The sequence below is a fragment of the Oryzias latipes genome, chromosome 13 (genome assembly GCF_002234675.1).
Source record: "Oryzias latipes chromosome 13, ASM223467v1".
Classification (NCBI taxonomy): domain Eukaryota; kingdom Metazoa; phylum Chordata; class Actinopteri; order Beloniformes; family Adrianichthyidae; genus Oryzias; species Oryzias latipes.
In genome coordinates, this window is record NC_019871.2 from 5725228 (window position 1) to 5747647 (window position 22420).

The 22420-nt window shown below is 40.6% G+C and overlaps 1 protein-coding gene across 4 annotated transcripts in view; it reads right to left on the reverse strand.

Moving 5' to 3' along the window:
• nectin1 (nectin cell adhesion molecule 1) overlaps window positions 1–22420 on the reverse strand; it is a 216984-nt gene that overhangs the window by 38511 nt on the left and 156053 nt on the right. For 3 of the 4 annotated variants that reach the window (XM_011482287.3, XM_020708088.2, XM_011482290.3), the window contains exons 6-8: window positions 18854–19001; window positions 15947–16015; window positions 8576–8669 (exon numbers count right to left, since the gene is read on the reverse strand). In XM_011482287.3, the coding sequence (XP_011480589.1) occupies window positions 8576–8669; window positions 15947–16015; window positions 18854–19001 (311 nt within the window). The remainder of the gene's footprint in view (window positions 1–8575; window positions 8670–15946; window positions 16016–18853; window positions 19002–22420) is intronic. The other variant, XM_011482289.3, reaches the window with a different exon arrangement.

A 22420-nucleotide genomic window follows, 5' to 3' on the forward strand; every position in this document is an offset into this window, starting at 1 on the left:
CCATACGATTGCCGCCATGTTGTAACCAGACGATGTCAGTAAGTAGTGATTGGTCCAGGTCCGTCCGAGTCATTATTTAAATCACAACCTCTCCTGCCAATCAGGAGTGAGCTCGTTGGAGGCCACACCCCTTCCCTTTAAAGAGGGCTGGTAGAATCTGTCAAACATTTCAAACATTGGACGTGGTGGCCAGCAGGCGCCACCTGCTTTCATTGAGGCATCTGATTGGTCAGTTTCTAACTTGAATAACTAACATTACAGAAAATATATCCCAAAAAAAGGGACTATCAAGAATGTCTTAAAAAAGGTATCGGAGCAAGAATGATTATTCTGAATAATTGCTGTTTGTTTCTCTATAGAAGTCTATGGGATTTTGGCCACTTGGAGCCAGCGGGTACTTCCTGTTTGGAAAGACATTGGGGAGGAGTCACTCTGTCCAATTCTCATGTATAATCAAGGAGTGGAAATGACATCACCCTAACGTCTGACACTCCAAATTAATCATGTCACAGCAGCCAATAGGCTCAAAGTCCAACCCCCCATGTAAAATTAGGATCAACTGCAAAAACAAAAAGTCTGAATAGAAAATGGAAAATGTAAGATTAAAAGGAAAGGAGAGAAAAAAAAACGGAAAATACAAAACATCAAATTATTCTCCATTTGGTAACAGTTTTATTTATTATTTTTTTATTTGAGTTTTCAGTATTTCTTTTATATCAAAATATACTTTTTTAAATGTATAAGTTGTCTTTTCCAATTCCTGTGATTTCTTATAAGTTTACAATCTATACTTTTGAGTTTTTAAACTATCTAATTTTTAATTTAAAATGTGGTTTTTCTTTTTCTGTAAGTTGATCCTGGTTTGAATCCATGCGTTGGAGCCGTTTGGTGTGACATCTGTGTTTTGGAAAACCTTTAAAGTTGCTTTTTTTCTACATGAACGTTTCTGTAAATGGGAGCAGCTTCTTGCTACAAACTGAGCTTCCAGTGGCAGCAGCCACAAACAGACTTGCAAGAAATCCGGCCAACGTTTTGACCTTCCTTCAAACCCTCCTTGATGCTGGAGGTTTTTTTGTTGGAGTTTTGATGGGGCACACTTAGATCCTTCAAGATTTATAAAGTGTTATCTTTAAGCAAAAAATTTCAAGGTAATACATGCAAAGGTTTAAAAAAAAAGATGCACAGCTGGAATCAAAGCGGCTCTGTTGCAGCCCGCCCGGTGGCTGTCCACATGCTGATTATCTCAATGTCATTTAGGAAAGCTCTTCATCACGATGACTCAAAAGCTTTGGGCCACAAACTCAGACAGAGGACAGCGAGGACATGAACCCTCTTTTCCTGATTTGTAATGTAAAACTCTGACATTCCCTCCATTTGCATCTTAAATCACGAGAAACATGCAGCTGATAAAGACAGAAAGGTTCATTGTACTGTATGCTGACACATGCACAGCCAGCGCTTCTGCTTCATGCATCAGCTAGTATGAGAATTATCCAAGATGTCAGAACGCGCTTCAGTGTGCTTTTACTTTTGCTTTCCTAAAACTTTCCAGATGTAAGCTTATTAAAAATGCTGCTTCCTCTCAAGCAACAACAGCCACTGAACTGAAAGGATCCTCAAAACGTCCCCATTTTTTGAATTCAGCGCAGCAGATGTTGGAGGGGGCATGATACGGCTTCCACTGAACTTTGCTTTAATTTACAAGTTTTTAATCAAGGACTGTGCATGTGGGGAAAAAAAACACAACATCCAAGAGGCTGTAGTTTTTGGCCAGATACACCAAAAAGTGAATAAATAGTTTGGCCAGATACACCAAAAAAATAAATAAATATCAAATAGTAATACAACCTGGCTTAGAACTGCAGGAAAAACCAAAAGCAGTGACAGATTTTGCAGAAAATTATTATTATTATATGTAAAAAAGCGGGCGAGTATTACAAAGTCTGAAGTGCAATGATTTTTTCTTTTTCTTGCAAAAAGCCAACAAAACTTCTGGAAGGTTCAGCGCTGAACCCGTCTTGACAGGATTGCATTCATAAGAGCAAGGAGTCGTTTAGTGAATCGATTTTGTGCTGAAAACCAGAAGCGGAGAACTCATGCCAACAAAAACACCCACCTCATTTTTCTCCAAAACTTTCCAAAGAGGGGAGTTTATTACGGCTGGGATGACTTTCACTTCAGCGGACTCATAATTCAGCTGCACGTTTGGTCTAATGTGTCCACCAAACTGAGCGGAATGAAGTGAGGTCGGTACATTTGAGTGCGTGGGCTCATTTCAACTAAAAAAGTTTGGGTTCACAAATGAAGAATTGAACTTTACTTATACAGAGAAACTCAAAATACAAGACAAAGAATGAGCTAAAACCATCACAAGAGGTGAGCTTAAAATCTAGCAAAAGCAGAGCAACTCAAAGTCAGAGAGTCTTATGTTAGAAGGATGATGGAAACCAAAATAACAGCTGTGTTTATTAGAATTGAAAGCAGGTGTAAACACCGCAGTCAAAGACTAACAGCAATGTCAACGGTGATTTTAGCATGTTCTTGTAGCATTTTTTTGATGATATATAAAGAAAATTAAGCTTCAAAATGCTTTTGTGTGTATTTCTTTATTCAAGTCATTGTGAATCAGGAGCAGACAAAGAACAGCCATTTGTGAAATGACACTCGGCAGGCCACAAGCTCCCAGCTGCAAGGTCTCAGCAATGCGAGGGGAAGTCAAGGCAAATTTCTAATGAACTCTTGCTGCTCTACAGAAACTATGTCCTTAAAAACCAACACAGTTTTTATTTTTTATTTTTGCTAAAACTGGCATATTCATAATTAAAAAGACCACTGATCAGAGTGGGTTCTAATCCTTGACATTCTTTGCAAAACCCTGACTTGTCAACGGTTATGCAATTAGCACCAGTGGATTTGGAGGCTGAGAAAAACAGCTTTACGCTAATATGCAATACTTTACAGCCATAAAGTATTTAAAAAATTCACAAACACCAAGTGATTTTGACGGTGTTTTGATGCAAAACCATTTTTTTTCCTCGCTTCAGACACCATTGAAATCCCATTCGTGATTAAAGAGTTACAGCAGTCAAAGCGTGTGTTATTTCATGATGCCGGGAACATCTCTACTATTAAAAGTATTAAAAGGTTCAACCAAAAAAGGCCCAAGCTGGAACTGCAGAGACAACTTAATTTGTAAATTAATGTCTAATAAAGCAGTAAACAAATGTATAAAATGTATAATAACATACGTACATAACAAGCAGAGTTTGTTTTGTACAAAATGCTGACCTAATGTACTATTTTTTATAGAACTGGTAAATTTCACATTTTTATAATAATTCAGTACATTTCTCTAGTCTTGATGGTGTTGATAGGTGACCAAACAGCATTTTAACAAACCACACATACATGAAAGTTACTTAAATTATTTGAATAGCTTGATAAGTTCTAACACTTAATATCATTTGCCTTTTTTTTATTTGGGTAAAGACTGATGTGAGATTTTTGTCTCTTCTGATGACAACTCTTGATGATAAAAGGAATTCGGAGATCCATCAAGAGGGTTAAAGGTCCTACATCATGCCATTCTTAACCCCTTCAGAGTAAACTATAGCCATATATATTATATTATATTACCTTTGGTACACTAAAGTACGATTTTTAAAAATAAAATCTCAGTTATATTGCAGTTAATTTTCCTACAGTAGTAAAACAACTTGATCTCTGAGGCCCTGCCTTTCACTCCTTGTGGACGCTGTACAATTCATGACGTCATCCCAGAGCCGGACTTAGCAGCGTCTCTGCGTTTTGCCCTCGAAAACAAACAACATCCAAGCTTTTGCATAAATTGCTGCGCATATTCTGCATATGAAGGGAAAGCTTTCTGGCAATCAGCGCTAGCTTCACGGAGAAAGTGGGTATTAGCCTGGGGGCGGTGTTGGCAGCGGAGACTCTTCCTGAAAGGGGCTGTACCTCACTTTGTGACATCACAGTGTAAGGACCCGCCCGTTTTCGTGGGTTGAGAGGCAATTATAGGTTTAGAGTCTTTTAATAATCCCAAAGTTTATTTATCCCAGGCAGCAGTGGATGCAGTTTATTTTTTTGGACAAAAACATGATCATGAAAGCTTTGTTTTACTCAGATGAGTTTATGGCAACCTAGTCTGAAGTCCTGTTTAGTAAGTTTCTTACAAATTTAAGCTCATCTGTTTTTTTGTGCACAGAGATGGCGGTGGGTCAAACCTTATATGGTCAGGTAAATAAACACCTTGATGAACAGAAATGTCTGTTTCAGGTGTGGCATCATCTACTTACAGGAAGAGAAGCGAGAAGGTCCAAAAAGTTTTAGTTTGCAACATGCATGATTTAAAAAACTTTAAAAAACTTTCGTACAGGTAAAAATCTTGTTTCCTCTTGAGGATGAAGACAGCAATATTTTTCTTCTTTGAGAACATCCTTCTGGATCTTTCTCCTTCATGAACTCTGAGGGAATGTTCCAAAATCCCAACAGCGAAGCTGCTAGTTTATCGTCCTTACATGCACTTTTCATGGAAGCTTAATATAAAGATTGCATAACCGCGAGTGTATGAATTTTTAAAAGCTAAACATAGGAGCCAGCAATGCTCAGGGTGATTTGTTAAATCAATGTGCACAGTGAGTTTTCAGATTTTAAGCCAGGACCCAAAAGCAATTTTTACAAAACAGTGAACACAAACGATCGCTTTCAAGGTCAACGCGACAATACGGCACATCGATTATACACTACAGGGGACCCACAAGTGTTTACAGCACACTTGTTTTTCTGTTGTTGCATGAATAAATTGCAAAAATTAATATTCAATATACACAGTGGTATAATGACACTGGGACTCTTTGTTCCTGGATGTGTTACTGGCACCGCTCCCTGTCTCTAATTAGTTGTACAAAAATTTGCCTTGAGTGGAGCATGAAGTTTAAAAACTCAAATTTAATTACAAATTGCAAACGAAGACTTTACAAAGTAAAGTAATCAATGCATTTTTGGATATGACAGCATGTTTTGTTTTTTTTTTAAACCTGGACAAGCATGCAAACGCTCCCGCATGTACAGAAATCTTTGCTAACCCCACACCAATCCAGAAAAACAGAGGAAATCTTTCATTTCAATAATATATTGATGTCTGACATAACAACATGGCAGAGGGCCTAAATAATAAACTGGATATCGAAGCTACGTTCACACAACCCTCTGTAACACACATTCCAGCGGCAACTTCCAATGAAAACCTGTTGACATCTCATCTCGACCCATGGACGGAGGTAGAAGGCCATTCCAAAGACAGGATCAAAAATACATATTTCTAACATTTTTATTGTTTTTATTTCATTTAAAAATATTGTTTTTGTTAGAGGAGACCTTGCCTTTTAAGCTTGTCTTTGGAACGACCTCCCTTTGTCATTAAGACAGACAGACTGTTGTGTGTTTGAAAAAAATAGTCAGGTTAAGACATTTTAATTTAGAAGAGCTTTTAGTTCATCTAATGTAGTCTTTCATTGGGTTTTACTTTGTTTTTACTGTCTTTTACTACGATTGTGATGTTTTTTTTTATGTATGGTTGTGATTTTATGTGTAATGTGTTTTTAAAATTGTGATATTCATCTGAGACAGGTTTTAATAAACATTTTTTAACTTCACTTACTAAACTTGCGTAAATGAACATTTCAGGCTTCCACGTTCAAACCTCCCACGTCCAAAAATAGCTATGAACGTTTCTTTGACCGTCTTCAGGCTTGTCTAGTGTGAACACCATGGGTTAAATGCACACTCATGCGTGTTTAGCCGGTGTGTCCATACCGTTTGTCACAACTGCCCTAAATGATGGATATCATCTCGGGCGGCCGTGGTGCAGCGGTAGGGCGGTCGACCCATGATCATAAGATTGCAGGTTCGATTCCCGCCTTGCACGCCCATGAGTCGAAGTGTCCTTGGGCAAGACACTGAACCCCACCTTGCCTCTGGTGGTAGGCAGGCGCCTGTGTTTGTGAATGTGTGAGTGAATGTGTGTGTGACTTGGTGAATGGGTCTGTGACTGTAAAGTGCTTTGTCCTTGTAGGAAGAAAGGCGCTATACAAGTATACGCCATTTACCATTTACCATATGGCTTGTCTGACGGCAAAAAATATGGGCAAACCTTAGTTGGTGGCTAGTAGGAAATATCAAAATTGAAAATGTTGGCTTATTTTTATCTACGGGCATGCTGGAATCGACAAGTTGTAGCAAAAACTTAAACAACACATAAAGCCCTGTTCACACCGCCCTCAGCAACGCTCGGTCTATCTACCATTTCCAATGAAAGGTCTATGTAAACACAAGGAAATGCTCAGGCTTCATGGTGAGACAAAGGCACATTGTACAGATTTCTCTTTTTTCAAATCCCCACAAACACTGAGCCTATTCATGCTGTTTGTTGAAAAATATGTGCTCATGAGTTATGAAGATTATAAAATTAGAGAAAGTGCATCACCTGTACACCATAACTAACGTTATCCTTACAAACACTTCCCAGTACACTTCCACGCCCATGGCAAATATAGTTTCCATTTTCACGATGTCCCTTCCGGAACTGAAGCTCCCCTTAACCCCTTGTGCTATCCTATGGGGTCCAGATGACCCCACCCTTACATTGACGTGTTCTCCCTGCCAGGACAAAGGTGGATAATGTGGAAAGATTTCATGCAATCCATGGACACCAGTGAAGATCACAAATCATTGAAGAAAAAAGGTTTAGAGCACTGTCTAGTGGATGACCCAACTCCCAATGTTAAAGTGCTTTGGATAGCACAAGGATTAAGATGCAGCCACTCCTCTCTATGACCCTCCACGGGCCTGGGCAACCCAAAAATCCACAACCCCTGTACAAGTGCATGTGACTAAAGCTTAAGCTCTTCTTCTTCCACTTTCGGCTTCTCCCATCAGGGGTCGCCACAGCGAACAAGTCGCATGGTAAATTTTGGCAATGTTTTACGCCGGATGCCCTTCCTGACGCAACCTTCTCTAACCGGGCTTGGAACCGGCAGAGGTAGAGAAGGGAACAGGGAGCAGCCTGGAGTCGAACCCGGGTTTCACGGATGGAAGGCGCCGCAAACCAGCACGAGCTAAACTGGCCCCCCTGACTAAAGCTTAAGCTAAATTCCTGTTTTTTTCTTGTTCAATTCTAGCCTTCTTAAGAGCAAATATTCAAGCTTTAATTCCTACATTTACACTGTGTTAATACTGATATCTCAAAATGGACATGCATTCAGTTTTTAATTAAAGGGAAATCATTTGGTGCGTGGTTGTTAATTATGCATGTTGCAGGACTCTTTACAGAGAACAAGACATTTCTATAGAAAGAGATTCACAAGCACTCAGCCGAGTGTCAGCTATCGGACTGCTCAACACGTTTTTACAAGCCGCTTCAGACGGCCGTGACTCACGAGGAGTAGAGTACAGACCGGAGAAATGCCATAGAGCAAACAGATCACGCCTAAGCTACTTCAAACCAGACATGAAGTACAGTGTCCTGTGAACTGAAAATACTTTGATGAAAGTAGCAAAGTTTAGGTTTGACCATATTAGCCCCTTTATGTCAATGGGCTTCATTCATCTGGAGCAGCTTCATCTGAAATCCATGAATTTTTCAGGAGGATTTTGAAATTAATTTCTCCTCTGAAATTTCTCCCAAACTGAGAGCAGAAAATTTAGAGGTGACAACTCTACGGTTAGTGTAGAGTCAAATACATTAACTGTACTGGAAGGCAGTATTCATTTTGATAAACTGACTGTATATAAGAAATGGATTAAGTGACTCCTCCCCCCTTGCGTTCCAAACAGGAAGTACCCGCTGGCTCCTAGAAGCCAAAATCCCACAGACTTCTAGAGAGGAATAAACAGCGGTTACTCAGTCATTCTATTGGTCAGATTTACCAGTCTTGATCTGAAACCATGTTTTAACATGTTCTTGTTAATCATCGTTTTTTTCATTATATTTTTTCTGTAGTCAAGTTATTTAAGTAATAAACTGACCAATCTGGATACAGCTGGATAGCTCTGATATTGATCACCATTTTCATTGCACCTGTAATGTTAGGTTGGGGGTTGAGGGGCTAGGAGGAGAGCATGTAAACAGAGAGCTCTTAGTAATGGGGAAGGTGTTGTTCTGCACCTTTTGTCCCTCCCAATACTCAGAGGCGAATTTATAATGAACTCCTGCTGCTCTGCAGAAACTAGTCAGAAAACAGCATAGTTGAAAATGGCATAAACATTATTAAAAGACCACTGGAAACGCTTTTATAATAGATCAAAAGATGATTGCAGTGGGACTAAAGAAAACTAAGAAATGTATGAGTTCACTTAAATGTGACATAAAAACTTAAAAAAACAAAACAAATGGAAAATGTTGACAGATGACACAGGTCAAGGCAAACAAATGATGTTGAATTCCCAAATTGTCCCAAAAGGTTCTTTTCTATTTAAAAAAAAACATTTACGGATGAGGCTCATGGAGCGTTTGCGTTCATCCAGAAAGGATAAAGATGAAGCCTGCGGACGTTCTTACTTGGATGTCATCAGATGTCAGGTGTCCTTTCATGTCGCTGTTCTTCTTTTTGGGTGGGGGCGGGGCCGGCTTGTGGGCGGGTGGGAGGTCAGTCCTGTTAAGAGAGTGAAAAGACAACATGACACTCAGCACCGCGAGGGATTGCCACTCTTTACGTCCCTCACCTTCTACAGCACTCTATAATGAGAGATCCTGCCTGCACTTGCCTTTTTCACTCTTTCCTTGGATTTTGATAGATCTCGTGTTGGTGGCTTTGTTGGAGCGGCAGCCATCTCTGCCCTTTGAAAGGCTCTCGCTGGAGAGACACTGTGCTAATGAGAATGGGCTGTAATTGGACACTGAGGTGAGGACATGGGAATGGAGGGGGTATAGGGGGGCAGGGAGAAGGGCATGTGTGAGTCAAGTCCTCATGGTGGACTGAGCCTCATCCAGGGCGCCAAATGGACGAACCCCCTACCTGCTAGGAAGCGGCTGTTTGTTTGACACAAAGTCCTGAGCTCAGCAGGCACCTTCTGCTCTCCGAAATGTTCTCAATCCCTGAATAAATAAACCCAAATCCCCAAAGCGTTCCACTCTTGTGGTGCTACACCTGGGAAACAACAAGGACTCATCAACTAGACACCTGTTCCCGCCATTTTCCCTTAAATCAACTCTGCATTTTTGCAGCAAACTCAAGATGCTCTCCAGCAACGGCAATAAATGGCAAAGAAGAAAGATGGCACTAACTGAGAACTTGATTGTGGAGAAGTCTGAGGAGCATCTGGATAATTATTTCAGACAGGAAAGCAGAAGGGTTGCTGCTACAGATTGGTTACAAAGAGCACCCCTTCCCCTCAAACATGCTGGCAGTCAGATGTCATCTGTCGCCCGCTGACATGATATTAGGAGTGATCAAAGATAATGAAGTGAAGCACAGACACCGAGCTGTGTACCTACACGCATTATCTCCGTCTCCTTCCGCCTCCCATTCGCGCTGGTTCACATCCTTATTGAATAACATGACCTTTCGGCAAGGCCACGCTGCTGCTTTAATGTGCAGAAAATTTGTGCATGAGTGCACCTCTTAACTCTTTCTTTCACGCTCATTATTTCCAGGCCGTATCACCTTGTCTCCAGACAGGGTTGCCGTGCCACCGCTGGATTCATGTGGCACCGCGCTCAAGCAGAGCTAATGCACAGAAGGCCGTGTGCAGTGCCGTGCCTCCATAACATAGCAATACCGTTACAGTTTCCCTGCAGAAGATAATTACGAGGCTTGTGCAGAGGTGAGCATCCTCACAATAAAAATCCTCCCTTTTTTTTTTTTTTCAAAGGAGTCTGACTGGATTCTGGTGTGTTTAAATAAAAAAAGACAACTGACAAGATAATTTCCTTTCTCATAATTTATGACATTAAACTAATTCAAACTACGAGAATAGAGGATGCTCTAGCTTCACCTTTTCTTTACCTTGCTCAGACATGACTAATGAACTTGTCAAAAGAGATGCATAATATTTACTGTTTTCAGGCAAATTATAGTGTTTTGACAGATTTATTCAAGGGAAAGAAAAATTATGCAGTATTTACGTAGGAGTCAACATTTCAATTCCAATCCACCAGCATTTGTTCTTTAACAGCTTACACTAGATTGAACGGAACGATTGCATTTCATTGTTCAGGTCGTTGGCGTGTTGGGGCCCCATATGCAGAGTGTTTTATTACATCCAACCGAACATAAAAATTTTCCCTCATCTCATGACTACCAGCCCAAGGCGTCCACGTTCTCCATGTCACACCTTGCATTTGTGATTGAATCCGCCGACATTTGTAATCATGTTACACACAAGCACACGCCTCAGGAGGCAGTGGGTGCACGCTGTGTGTTGTCGTCACTGTTTGGCACAATCGTGAAGAAAAAACAAAAAGTAGCAGCAGTTTTTGATGAGGGGCTATGTGTGCAGACAGATAGCATGGCTGGGGCTTCCGTGTCAGGACAAACGTACATCTTTTATGCTGTGAAACTGTGGTTGTGTTTCAACGCTATCACACAAACATTATTCTGGAAGATTTGATTAAAATGTATTGGCTGCTAGCATATATTAGAGATGGCTTTTGTGTATATAACAGAATTTTGGATTTGAAACGGAACCGCATGTCAAACTGTTGAACCCAATTGTGAGGAAAGTAAATGATTGTAAGATACACAAACCGAAGCAAAATCTGTGACCAAAAAACAAAAAAAATCAAAGGTTTGAACCGAATCATAGGGAAAGTAAATCTTTCCATCCATGTTGCATATTTGATCAAAACATGTAGTATCCAGTGCCTCAAAAAAACAAAAAACAAATTTACATTTTAAAAATTTGTAGCAAATTTCTAATTTTCCAGTTGTTGCCTCCTATGGTCCATTAATTTCTTGAACTAATAGGTAATGCTGCTCTTTCAAAGTTAAAAAAACATTTTATGTTTTTTTTTTCTCCACATTCTGATAATCTAAGGCTATGTTTTCTACTTCCTAACCCCTAAAAGACTATAAAGTTCGGCCCTGGATTTTATTGCAGTTCTAAAACATGCTCACTGCTTTCATTCTTTCTTTCTTTCATCAAATGTGATGTCACCCATTTGCTGAAGTAAAACCCTAAAACCAAAGATTGTATGAATCTTCTGGATTCTGATGATTGTACATTTAAATACATCTTTTTTCAAATAACAAATTGTTTGAATGCAATGCATTGTGGGCTATATTCACCAATCTAGTGAGCATTGATGCACATTTGTCTTTTGACTTCTGAGTAATATACAGGGCACTGGTTTTAGAATTGTAGATTCCCACACACTGTAAAAATGGCAAACGCCCTATTTTAAACTCAAACCTCCCTAGAATATAGTTATTTTATTGTCCATCAGTGTCCACTTTTTAGTTTTTATCAAAATTTGCCCCACATTTTCTTTTGAGATGTATTTCTGATTAGAAGTTGCAGCTTTTAGGCTGAATCAAATTATTCACAAAATAAGATGGTAATACAAATCCTATCTGACATGATTATTTTTTAAAAAGAACTCCTAATAAAAATGTATTAATATCGTATAATGAATAACATGTAGCCGAAGGGAGTATTTAAATATGCCCACAAGTTCTTTCACCCTTTAATACCAGCACTGGGGACAGGAAATAACACACTCTTCGAACTACCAGAACTTTTCGACCGTTGGGGCGTTAAACGTAAATCCACCAGATTCTAAAGTGGAGCTCTTTTCTGCTTTGCCCTGCATCAAAATGATTTGCTTTTTCGTTGATTGCACCAAACACTTGGCTACTGTAGAGTGTTTTGTATCTCTGGGTTCAGAATTCGTTGGTATTACGTTAATTGCATAAACGGTTGAAGAGTTGCGGTAATTCAAAGAACGCCAACACTGAAGCCAAAGCTGTGATTATTATAGAAAGGCTGGAAGGCTACTATGCTGTTTGTTTCGTCTTTATTCCAAAGCTTTGGAATGCTTTGGATTCCATCTTTTGAACCTTAAACCCCAAAACAAACCACTGTTGGTATGTTGAAAAATGACAGTGCAGGTTCTGTACAGATCTTTCTTTTTTTTTCCTTCTATATGGTGGTCTTGTAGAGCTCCTTCTAGTCTTCTTTTCCAGTTTTACCAAATCTAAGAAATCCTCCGACTTAACATAAATCTTGGTTTGGTTGAAACTTGAATGGAGGTGTACAAGATGTGCAGGAGATCTCCGATAATTGCGAGTGTCGATAAGACTATACAAGTCCCGATGAAGGCTGATTTCTTCAGGAAATGTTTGTATTGTCATTTTTGCATTACACGTTCCAGATTTATGTCTGCAGTCATCCTAATTAAGGCTTTTTTTCGTTTCAACCAGCGCTTCCGTTCGTCCTTAATGTTAGTTTGAAAAGTCATTAGTCAGACACAGCGGTGCTCAGCTTGATCACTTCATGAGCCTCTCAGCTGTGTGATGGTTGTGCGCTGAATGCGATGCTGGCAGCATGGGGGCATTGGCTCGGCAGACACAAATGAAAGCTGACAAGCACCACAAGCCTGTGGGGAGCAGAAAGCAGTGGGCAGGGAACCATAAGCTACATTCAAGTTTGCACAGTTTCCCACTCAGACATCCACCTTGAAGACCTTGCTCCTCCTCGCTCGGTTGGCTACAAAAGGCTCAGGACAGCTTAGGGGGAGATTTAAAGGGGATAGCGAGGAGAAAACATAACTAATCCTTAAACTGAGAAGAGTAATCTGTGAGGGAAGATTTACAGCAGAGGAAATGACTTTTTCAGGGCTCTCACAAATTTTTTCCTTTTTTTTTTTGCACCAGCAAGAGGTGTTTTTGTGCTCTGACAATCAGAGTTAAGATGTCCATCAGTGCGACAGTTTGAAAGGCCTCTTCCTGTCCTCTTGCACGGTGGGAGAAAGCAAAGTGTTGCATCCCCAGAAGCATTCGGATTAAGGAGCCGGAGTGTAACCACGCTCCGCTCGTGGACAGCAACATGGAGCTGATCCTCGCCGGCTCTCATTGATTTCTGTTGATCGCAATCTTATTTAGCAATTTAAATGCTAATGATACTTTTAATTGCAAGACGGGATAAATGCGATTTGATCTTTGGGAGGCAATTACTTTCATGCTTTGTCTGGCTCCGATCTTGCTCAGAAAGGCGGACAACAATTACTCTGCAGAGCTCAGCTTGCCTTCTTCTCTCAAAAGAGAAAAAAAAATAAAAAAGGAAACAAAGCAGCTTTTTTTCTTTTTGTTCTTTGACAAGTTTATCAAAAACTATTTCTGTTGCTGGAGGAAAGTTTGGTCGCTAAGAACATTTCACTTTACAATTATAAACACCGCCCCCCCCACCCAACACCCTGGGCAAGATTACCAATAAACACACACACACAGCTTTACAAAAAAATAAAAGCACCGAAATGTACGTTACTTCTAGAGACAGTTGTACTACATGGATAACAGTCTGTACAGAGAAAGCAAGCACCGTTTTACTGTGACAGCAACATGAAAGAATAGGAAATTCACAACTGTGACAGTCCATACTGAAGAATGATGACAATCCTACTTTGGTAACAGCTTCAAGCGAAAACGTGTCCAACATCAGATCATCGTTTATCACATTTAAAAACAAACCAAAAAAAAGGTCTTCAGACAGCAAAGACGAAAAGCAGGAAATCCACATGAAAAAAGCAAGTTTCCACAGTTCACTGCAGCTACATCCATCCATTTGTCCCAAAGGGTTGAAACCATCGGGGGCTTAAAAAGAAGGTAGCTGGACGACTGGCTCCACTTACCTTCTTTTAAGATCAAGAACTCAACGTTTAACATCCTTTTTTGTTTATATTATTCTGCATGTGGCTCTTCTCAGACAAAAACTGCTAGTGTTGTTATGTTATTAGGATGACACAGTCTGTCATCCTAATAGTAGGTTCATTTAAGCAGCAAGAAATCGTGAAAATCAACTTTAATGAATTTCTATAAATGTATTTGCTTTTAATTAAGGGGAAATAAGTATTTGAACCCTCTTGCTGGGAAGTCTTAGCACTTATCAGCAGCACAGAGATTAGACGTTTCTTGTATTTGATGAGCAGCTTTCTGCACATAACAGGAGGAATTCTGGTCCACTTTTCTTCGCAAGTGACTTCTAAATCAATAAGACTTGGCGGCAACTCTGAGTTTCAGCTCTTTCCATAGGTTTTCTTTTTACAGGTCTGAGGTCAAAAGACTGGCTGGTTTACTCCTCAATGAACTTGATATTCTGCATCTTCAACCATCCCTTGGTTGCCTTGGCTGTATGTTTTGTTGAAAGACCCATCCACCCCCATTTTAAGCCTCATGATGGAGGTAAGGAGGTTCTCGCTAAGGATCTGGCGGTACATGGCTCCGCCCATCCTTCCATCCACACGGTAAAGTAACCTTGTGCCGAAAAACACCCCCAAACCATAATGCTTCCACCTCCATGCTTGACAGGCAGCATTTCTCTTCCTCCATTGATGCCAAAGAGCTCAGCTTTGTTCTGATCTGACCACAGCACCTTCTCCCAATCACTCTAAATCATGAAGGTGTTCATTGGTAATTTTCAGGCAGGTCTGCACATGTGCCTTCTTATTAGCAGGGGGACTATACGAGCACTGCAAGGTGTTTACTAAAAGTTTTCTAGGTGACTGTGCTGCTTTGAGATCCTCCGGTCATGTTCTCACTGTTCTCACGGAAACCCCACCAGGTGAGATCTGGTTTGGAGCCTCAGACTTATGGGTGGATTTATTGTCATGTTCTTGTATTTTGGCACCAGCAGTTGTCACCTGAACCTCCAGCTTCTCGCTGAAGGTTTTGGAGTCCCTTTTGGTCTCATGCAGCTTTACCGTCCTCTCCCTTAAATCCACGGAATCTCTTTAGCCTTTCCCATGTTGGACAGTTTGGAGTCTGATTCTGTGGACAGGTGTCTTTTCTACAGGTGATTATCAGCAAGGTGATCAAATACTTGTTTCCTTTGCTGTGTTATTCTGAGAACAGCACCTTTGACAATGCCCATCAATTTTGATAATCAGTTGACCGTCGTGCCAGCGCAGCCCCTGGAAGAGGCCGCCGATTTACTGGGATTGACCAATTTCGAGTCGCATCTAGCTCTTCAATGCGAGGGCAAACAGAGGCGTGACTGGTGGTGCAGTCAGGCATGTTATCAAACGCTGAGCTTGATTAACAGCTCATCAACATGCAGAATTAAACAGTCTGGCTAAATGCTTCCCTGACATTAGACACTCGTATAATCCTTTTTTGCAGTGACTAAAGCAACGATCTGCATTCTGATTAGCAGGTAAAGAAAAAACACTTTTTTTTTCCTCATAAGACAGCAAACAGACACACAACGTTTGGATTTACATGTCACTATATTAGTGTTGCATGCTTGTGGGGAACAATAACACTTAGAGAACTGGCACAAACACAATTATTGTCATGCATATTTGATGGGAGTCGTGCATACAGACGGAGGGGAGACAGCAAGTCGGAGGGGAGAGGTTGGAGGATGTGGTCTGCTAACAAAGACATGGTTTTTGAGTGTTAGCTCATGTCAAACAAAGCAATTATGAGCATTGATATGAGTTTGACGCTTCATATTTTTGATCAAACAGAGTTGGATATTTGATTATCCCGATTTGAAATTTGATTCTTAATCTTGTTTGTTCATTAATCTGTGCGTACGAGGCAATTTCCTTGTTTAGAGTCCAGAGTTTCAACCTTTTTATCCTAGCTTTTCTCACAATGGTGTGCTCAGGTATGTCACTTGCAGGCCACCGTTACATGCAGGCAACAAAATAGAGGATTCAGGAGGGCAGGGGTCAGCGGGGGACAGACTGGGGTCAGGTGCCTCTACTTTCCTTGTGGGGGACTCTGGCTTCTCTGGAGCCTGTGTCACACAACTATCAGCAACAGCAGCAACAGCAATGCTGAGGGAGTGGAGCGGGAAACAGAGAGCAGTTACTTCAGACCGAGACAGAAAGATAGATTAGCAAAGAATGGGGTGGGGGGAGAAAGAGAAAAGAGACAGAAAGCAATGGGAGCGGTCAAACACTGTCATCTGTCTTAAAAAAGGTGGAAGCAGCGAGGATTTTGGGTTCCTATGGGCTCAGAGCCGGACCTGGACTATGTGCTGTTGTGTGGCAGGTGGTAGAACATGTTGGCCTTGTTAGTCGGGAAGCTAAAACACTTGTATGAATCTCATTATCTCTGCTGATAAAGGCTGGTGCGCACCCTTAGTGGGATTCTGCTCCCCTTCTGCCTCTGTTGTTTTGGTAATATTCCCAGCTCTTGCACACACACGCCATTCCCACAGGAATGGGGGGTTTGCATCTTGAATATTCAGCATACCCAAGAGCATCATGGAAACCTTGGCAACCAGCAAGCTGTCTTTCAAGAGCTGTGTTTTTGTTTTATATATTTTTTATTTATTTTTATTTTGTAAAAGCAATTAGCAGGACACAGCTTGTCCTTTTTCTTTCTTCATTGGACACAGATTAGTGACTAGTATTTTAAACAAAACTGTCGCTTTATTCACTTTTGGGATAGCAGAGGGAAACGTTTGGGGATTCTCACAGCTCTGTTTTTTTTTAGTTACAACAGAGTTACCCCCCCCCCCCTTCTGTGTTTATGCAACAGCTGGCAATGGCGGATGACAATGTCTGCCAAATGAACATAATGTCAATGATAGTCAGGTTAAAACTGCTGTGGCCTCTGGTTCAGAGGATAACCCAATTACCTAACCGAGATAAACACAACGATGCATCCTCATCCCAGCATCTCAATTTATTTCATGAATTACTTGGTTGTTTGTATCAGAATTAGCGTTTTATAATAAATCAACTCCTAAAAGCTGATTTCCACCGGTCCGTCCGTGGTGTGTCTCTGTTGCGTTCAGACAAAAACACAAAACATTCATTAATCAGTTTGAATGTTTACATCGCCTCCGTCATGTCTGCGTCTGACGTCCGACCCACCGCTAAGCAAGCTATATGCAGGAGTTCCATTTCAGTTCATTAACGCGTCGATTTTATGGCGAAATATTAGAGAAATGGGGAACAGGTCCGGGTTTCAAAATAAAAACGTCTGTAATACTTTCAAAATAAAAATTCGTAAAATTGAAATTTATATTTACGGTAATGTGCCCAGACGATAACACAAGGTAACACTGCGGATAACACCGGCATTCAATTTCACCATTGATGAGGAAAGTTACATTTTTGAATGTACACAAACAGGAACGCCATGTCACAAAGCCACTGTGTACATTTTCCGCATTTTCTAAGTATGAAATTTCGCTTTTTCGTGATCCATGCGTGACAAATACAATTCACAAGTGTTTCTTGCATTCCTGATTGGATGATGTGCGCAGATGTCTGTCAAGGGTTTTGGCAGACGGGTCTTTACATGAATTTGGTTTGGAGTTAAACATTTTTCGTTGGTTGAGAATTACACAACTGATACATATTTTACGTAGTTTATGCACAATTATTGGGTAAGTCTCACACAATTGTGCATGCTTCTTGCAAGATATATACACAAATTTGTGGCTTTTAACGACCGTTCCACATATGTCCACTTATATCACGTTTAAAATATGTAATTAACACGTGAATCACTAATAAATTGCATATAAACAGTGCAATAATCATGCGCGATTCATATTGACTTACTTGTTCTTTGTGTAGGTTATTCGTACTTCTTCGGTGATTTTTATGTGGTTCATTCATGATACATCTGTGAAGATTTCACGTATAGACGATAACTTTTCTCACTTTTTTGACGAATATTCACGAATGACCAATTTTTATCCATGCAGTATGCGCAAAATGTTCGTAGTGGCAAATGGTGTATTCTTGGATAGCACTTTTCTACCTTCTTTGAAGGCCCAAAGTGCTTTACAGTCACAGTCCCATTCACACACTGACAGCGGCTCCGCTGCTAAACACTGGCACCAACCTTTGTCCAGAGGCAAGGTGGGGTTCAGTGTCTTGCCCAAGGACACTTCGACACATGGGCAGGCAAGACGGGAGTCGAACCTGCAATCTTGAAAGCATGGGTCGACCTCCCTACCGCTGCACCTCGACCACTGAGAGGGTGTGGGGCCTGATTGCTAAAGTTTTGGATGGCCGACTCGACACGGAGGTGGCAGGACAACCACCCCTCCGGAAGCCAGGGGGGCGGAACGATGGACTGGAGACGCAACGGAGACAGTGTAAACTAAGGGACAGTCGTGAAACGGACTCTTAACATGATGCAAGGGAGACACACGGCAAACAGAACAATGGAAATCTGGCGGATAGAATTCTGTGACTTTGCACTTGAAGTATCCTCTAAAATCCACCTCACTTCATGATAAAGCTATAAGTGTTTGAAAGTCCCTCCCCAGAAGAGGCAGCTGCAATCAGTCCTGATTAGAACAATGGACTTTTAATGGAAAATTGGTCCGGTAGAGCCTACATTCTAATCAGAAAACCCTCTTAATAGCCATAATCATTGATTCTATGTGCTCTAAGAGATGAAAACGATACTTCCTTCATTTTTTTTTCTATTCTAGAGTACAATTACAATATTTTTCACTAAAAGAAGTAAAGGAAATTAAATTATTGGCTCCCAGAGAAAATAAGACTAAGGGAGTCACACATTTTGTGGCTTCCACTCACAAGAAAGTGTGTCGTCCCTCTCGGAGCTGACGAGGGCGCACACCTAATCTCGCAGCCTGTCTACCCCCCAACAGCAATATTCTCAGGCACAGGTTCGGTACTCACAGGTCATTATCTGTCTCAGTGTGAGACTTGTGCTGCCGCCGATGAATCATGAAGACGGTAACAGCCACGCCAACGATGAGGCCGATGGCCACGACACCTCCAAGTACCCCGATAACACCACCTGGGGGACCCTGCGCCATTGGTTTCTCTGCAGGGGAGAGGAGAACAACAGCGTCAGGCTGCATTTCTCTGTGTCACATATTTCCACGATTGGACTGAATTCAAATTAATTTCTTTATTAAATTGAAATAGCTGAAAAGAAAAAAAACACAGCAGCCCCATATCCATAGTATTATGATGCTTTTGGCAAAATCTAATTGCAGCATTTTTCTCTACATGTGGTTTCTCTTTTTTCTTTTTTACAAAAGTGAAAATAAAATACCAGTAATAAATAAACAGTTGATGTTAAAAACTCAAAAGAACAATCAAATCAACATGGTAAAACATGCATACAACACTCCTGCTACTGGTGCAACCAAGACTTGATTTGCTTTTCAAAAAGCAAATCTTTAAATCAGTAGCTGCGTTTTCATTCACATATGAGCCAAACTTTATTGAACTTCTAGAAATGTCGAAAAAAAAAACACAACTTTGCAATTACACAAGTGTTGTGCTCAAATGTCCTCAGGTGCCAGTTCATTGGGACATTTAAAAATCATCATAAAAAAATAGTAAATGTAAAAAGTATTTCAATACATTGTGACTTGTTCGGATTGTGACAAAACAATTACTCCATAATACAAGTGGGAAAAGAAAGAGTTTAGAATTAGCCAAGTAAGGCGTTGTCTAAGTCTAAAACAGTTAAAGACTTTCTCCATGCCCTTTGATCTAATGTAAAAGCATTCCCAGTGGTCTTTTAGTTATAATGATGCTGTTTTTATCCAAAACAAAAAAACATGCATTCATTTTTAGGGCAGTTTTTATGCACTGCGTCAGGAGCTCATCACAAATTTACATGAGGTAAGGGCCTGTGCTGATTTCCCAATATCCCCTTTGTTTACACCCTTTCTCGCTAGCTTACAACCCATTACAACCCCAACATTACTGTTGAGTAACAAAAATGACAAGCAATATTGTAAAACTATCCAGCCGCACAATTTTGAGCCAGATGCCATCTCGGACATACATCGATCTATTTGTCTGCAAGTGAATGCATCAGATTGGAGCAGAGCAGAGAGCAACTAGAAGCTTTTTTAAATGACATTTTTTCAACTTCTCCTGATTCACCATGATTGAAATAAAAAAAGTTCAGAGATTTTAATCATTATTTTCTCTATATACATCCTCCATCAAGAGAAAAATGCCACAAGAACATGTTAGAAACAGCAAAAACATGGTTTTTATTTGTGTGGGTCTTTAATGTTTGCAAAACTGGCTGAAAACGATTTCATCATGAAAGCAGAAATCCATGCAGACAGAAAACAAAATGTTAGACGGACGGATGTAAAACCATAATCCTTCAAAATGAATATCCATGAAAGAAAACTTCATAAAGCACATCTGAAAGCCATTCTGAGAGCCTTATGTCAGCATGAGATCATTTGTCCTGCATTTTTTGGCCATACTTCAGTACAATACGGTGGCAGTAACTCTGCAGCAGCTGCTGCAGCTTTTCTAATGCAAGTTCCATCAGCTGTTAAAAAAAAGACAGAGGATTGGTTCAGCTTTGACAGAGAGCCTAAATGCACTCAAGAGCATGACAAAGCAATTAGATGTTGAAGTCCTTGCCAGCTTGAGGTAACAATGTGTTTCCAACATCGCAGAAAGGAAAAAAACGTGCAGTGAAACAATGTGCAGCTGTGAGAAGAAAGACGGAACACCATTTTTTTGGCATTTCAGAATATAATGAAAGATTATTTGCTCCCAAAGTGCTCCTAAAATACAGCACCTGATGTTAACAACAGAGGCAAAACTTCAAGAAAGGAGCAGATAATTGATCCGTAGTGAGGAGCGGTGCAGACGCGAACGACAGCAGATTTTGGTGGTTTAGACCGACGAGGAAGACAGAGACAGTCACAGAAGGAGATTCTGCTCCACATACGTTTGAAATATAGTATTTCCAAACAATTAGGATTCCTCATTTGGCAATGAGACATGTTTATCACAAAAATAGAACAATGATGGCAGGTGCTAGGATTTATGGGAGATGGTAATTCACCCAAAGGTTAGAACATTGAGGGAAAGAACCTGCTTGGGGATAAAAAAAAGGATTTTATTATTGACATCTGTACGGAGGGTTGACCCGTACGGACGATGCAAGTTTTTGGGTTGTCCGGGCCCATGGAGGTCATGAGGAATGAAGGCGTCTTGAAAGGGAATGCGGTGTGTCTTGCAGTTCCCTTGAGGCTCGTGGGGCCACCTTAAGGGACATCATACAAATAGAATGTACAATATTCGTGCAGTATATAGACATATGTATGACATATTTGTATTGTAAGAAGAACGCGCTGAACAGGGGTTCTTGAACTCGCTTTCATGATACTCTGTTCACACTACTTGTCTATGTCTGTAGATATAAAAACAATTTTACTCTACGGGCTCACCGAGTGCTTTATGATTAGGCAAGGCAAGGCAAGTTTATTTGTATAGCACAATTCGTACACAAAGTAATTCAAGGTGCTTCACAAAACAGAAAAATGCATTAAAATCACAATACATCATAGAAATAATCAGAAAATTTACTTTAAAAGAATTGAAAAAAATTTGAAAATTGATTTAAAAATAAAGGAAGGAAAGGAAAGAAAAGTGCAGATGGGACCTTTCAGTCATATACACGGCTAAACAGAAATGTTTTAAGTCTAGATTTGAACATGAACACAGAAGACGCCTGTCTTACGACTTCAGGGAGGCTGTTCCAGATTTTAGCTGCAGAATATTGAAATGCTGATTCCCCTTGTTTAGTTCTGACTCTGGGAATCAACAGGAGGCCGGCCCCTGAGGTCCTCAGAGTACGAGATGGTTCATATGGCACTAACATGTCAGAGATGTACTTTGGTGCTCGGCCATGGAGAGACTTGAACACAAGCAGAGCTGATTAATATTTTGTGTGGGTCACCCGAAGGCACCATAAAGGTGTGCTCATTTTTTTACCCACAGACATCCCATACCACCTGTAAGTGCAGTAATGAATGAGACTTTGGATCAGGGGTGCCCAAATCCAGGCCTCCTGTTGGTTATCCAGAAATCCTGCCATATCTGCTGCTGATTACCTGGATCAGGTGTGTTTAGCCAATAAGGAGCTTCAATGGGAGGATGATTAGAAAACATGTAGGACCCTCCAGGCTTTGATTTGGACACCCCTGCTTTAGATACTGATGAAGGTATAACCAACAACTAAATGTACATGAGAGATGGATTTGAATAAAACTGTAACCCTTCTGCAGGTACAGTACGTTTTCAAACTTTGGATAAAAGGACACAATTTCAGCACAGCAGCAAAGCATGGTGGTAGACTTGTGGTGGTTTGGGCATGACTTTGGCATCTTGTAAACATTGGGAGCATGAGCCCCTGTGCAAAGCAGAGTATGACAGAGCCAAACACAACGCCATCTGTCCTGTAGCAAAGCC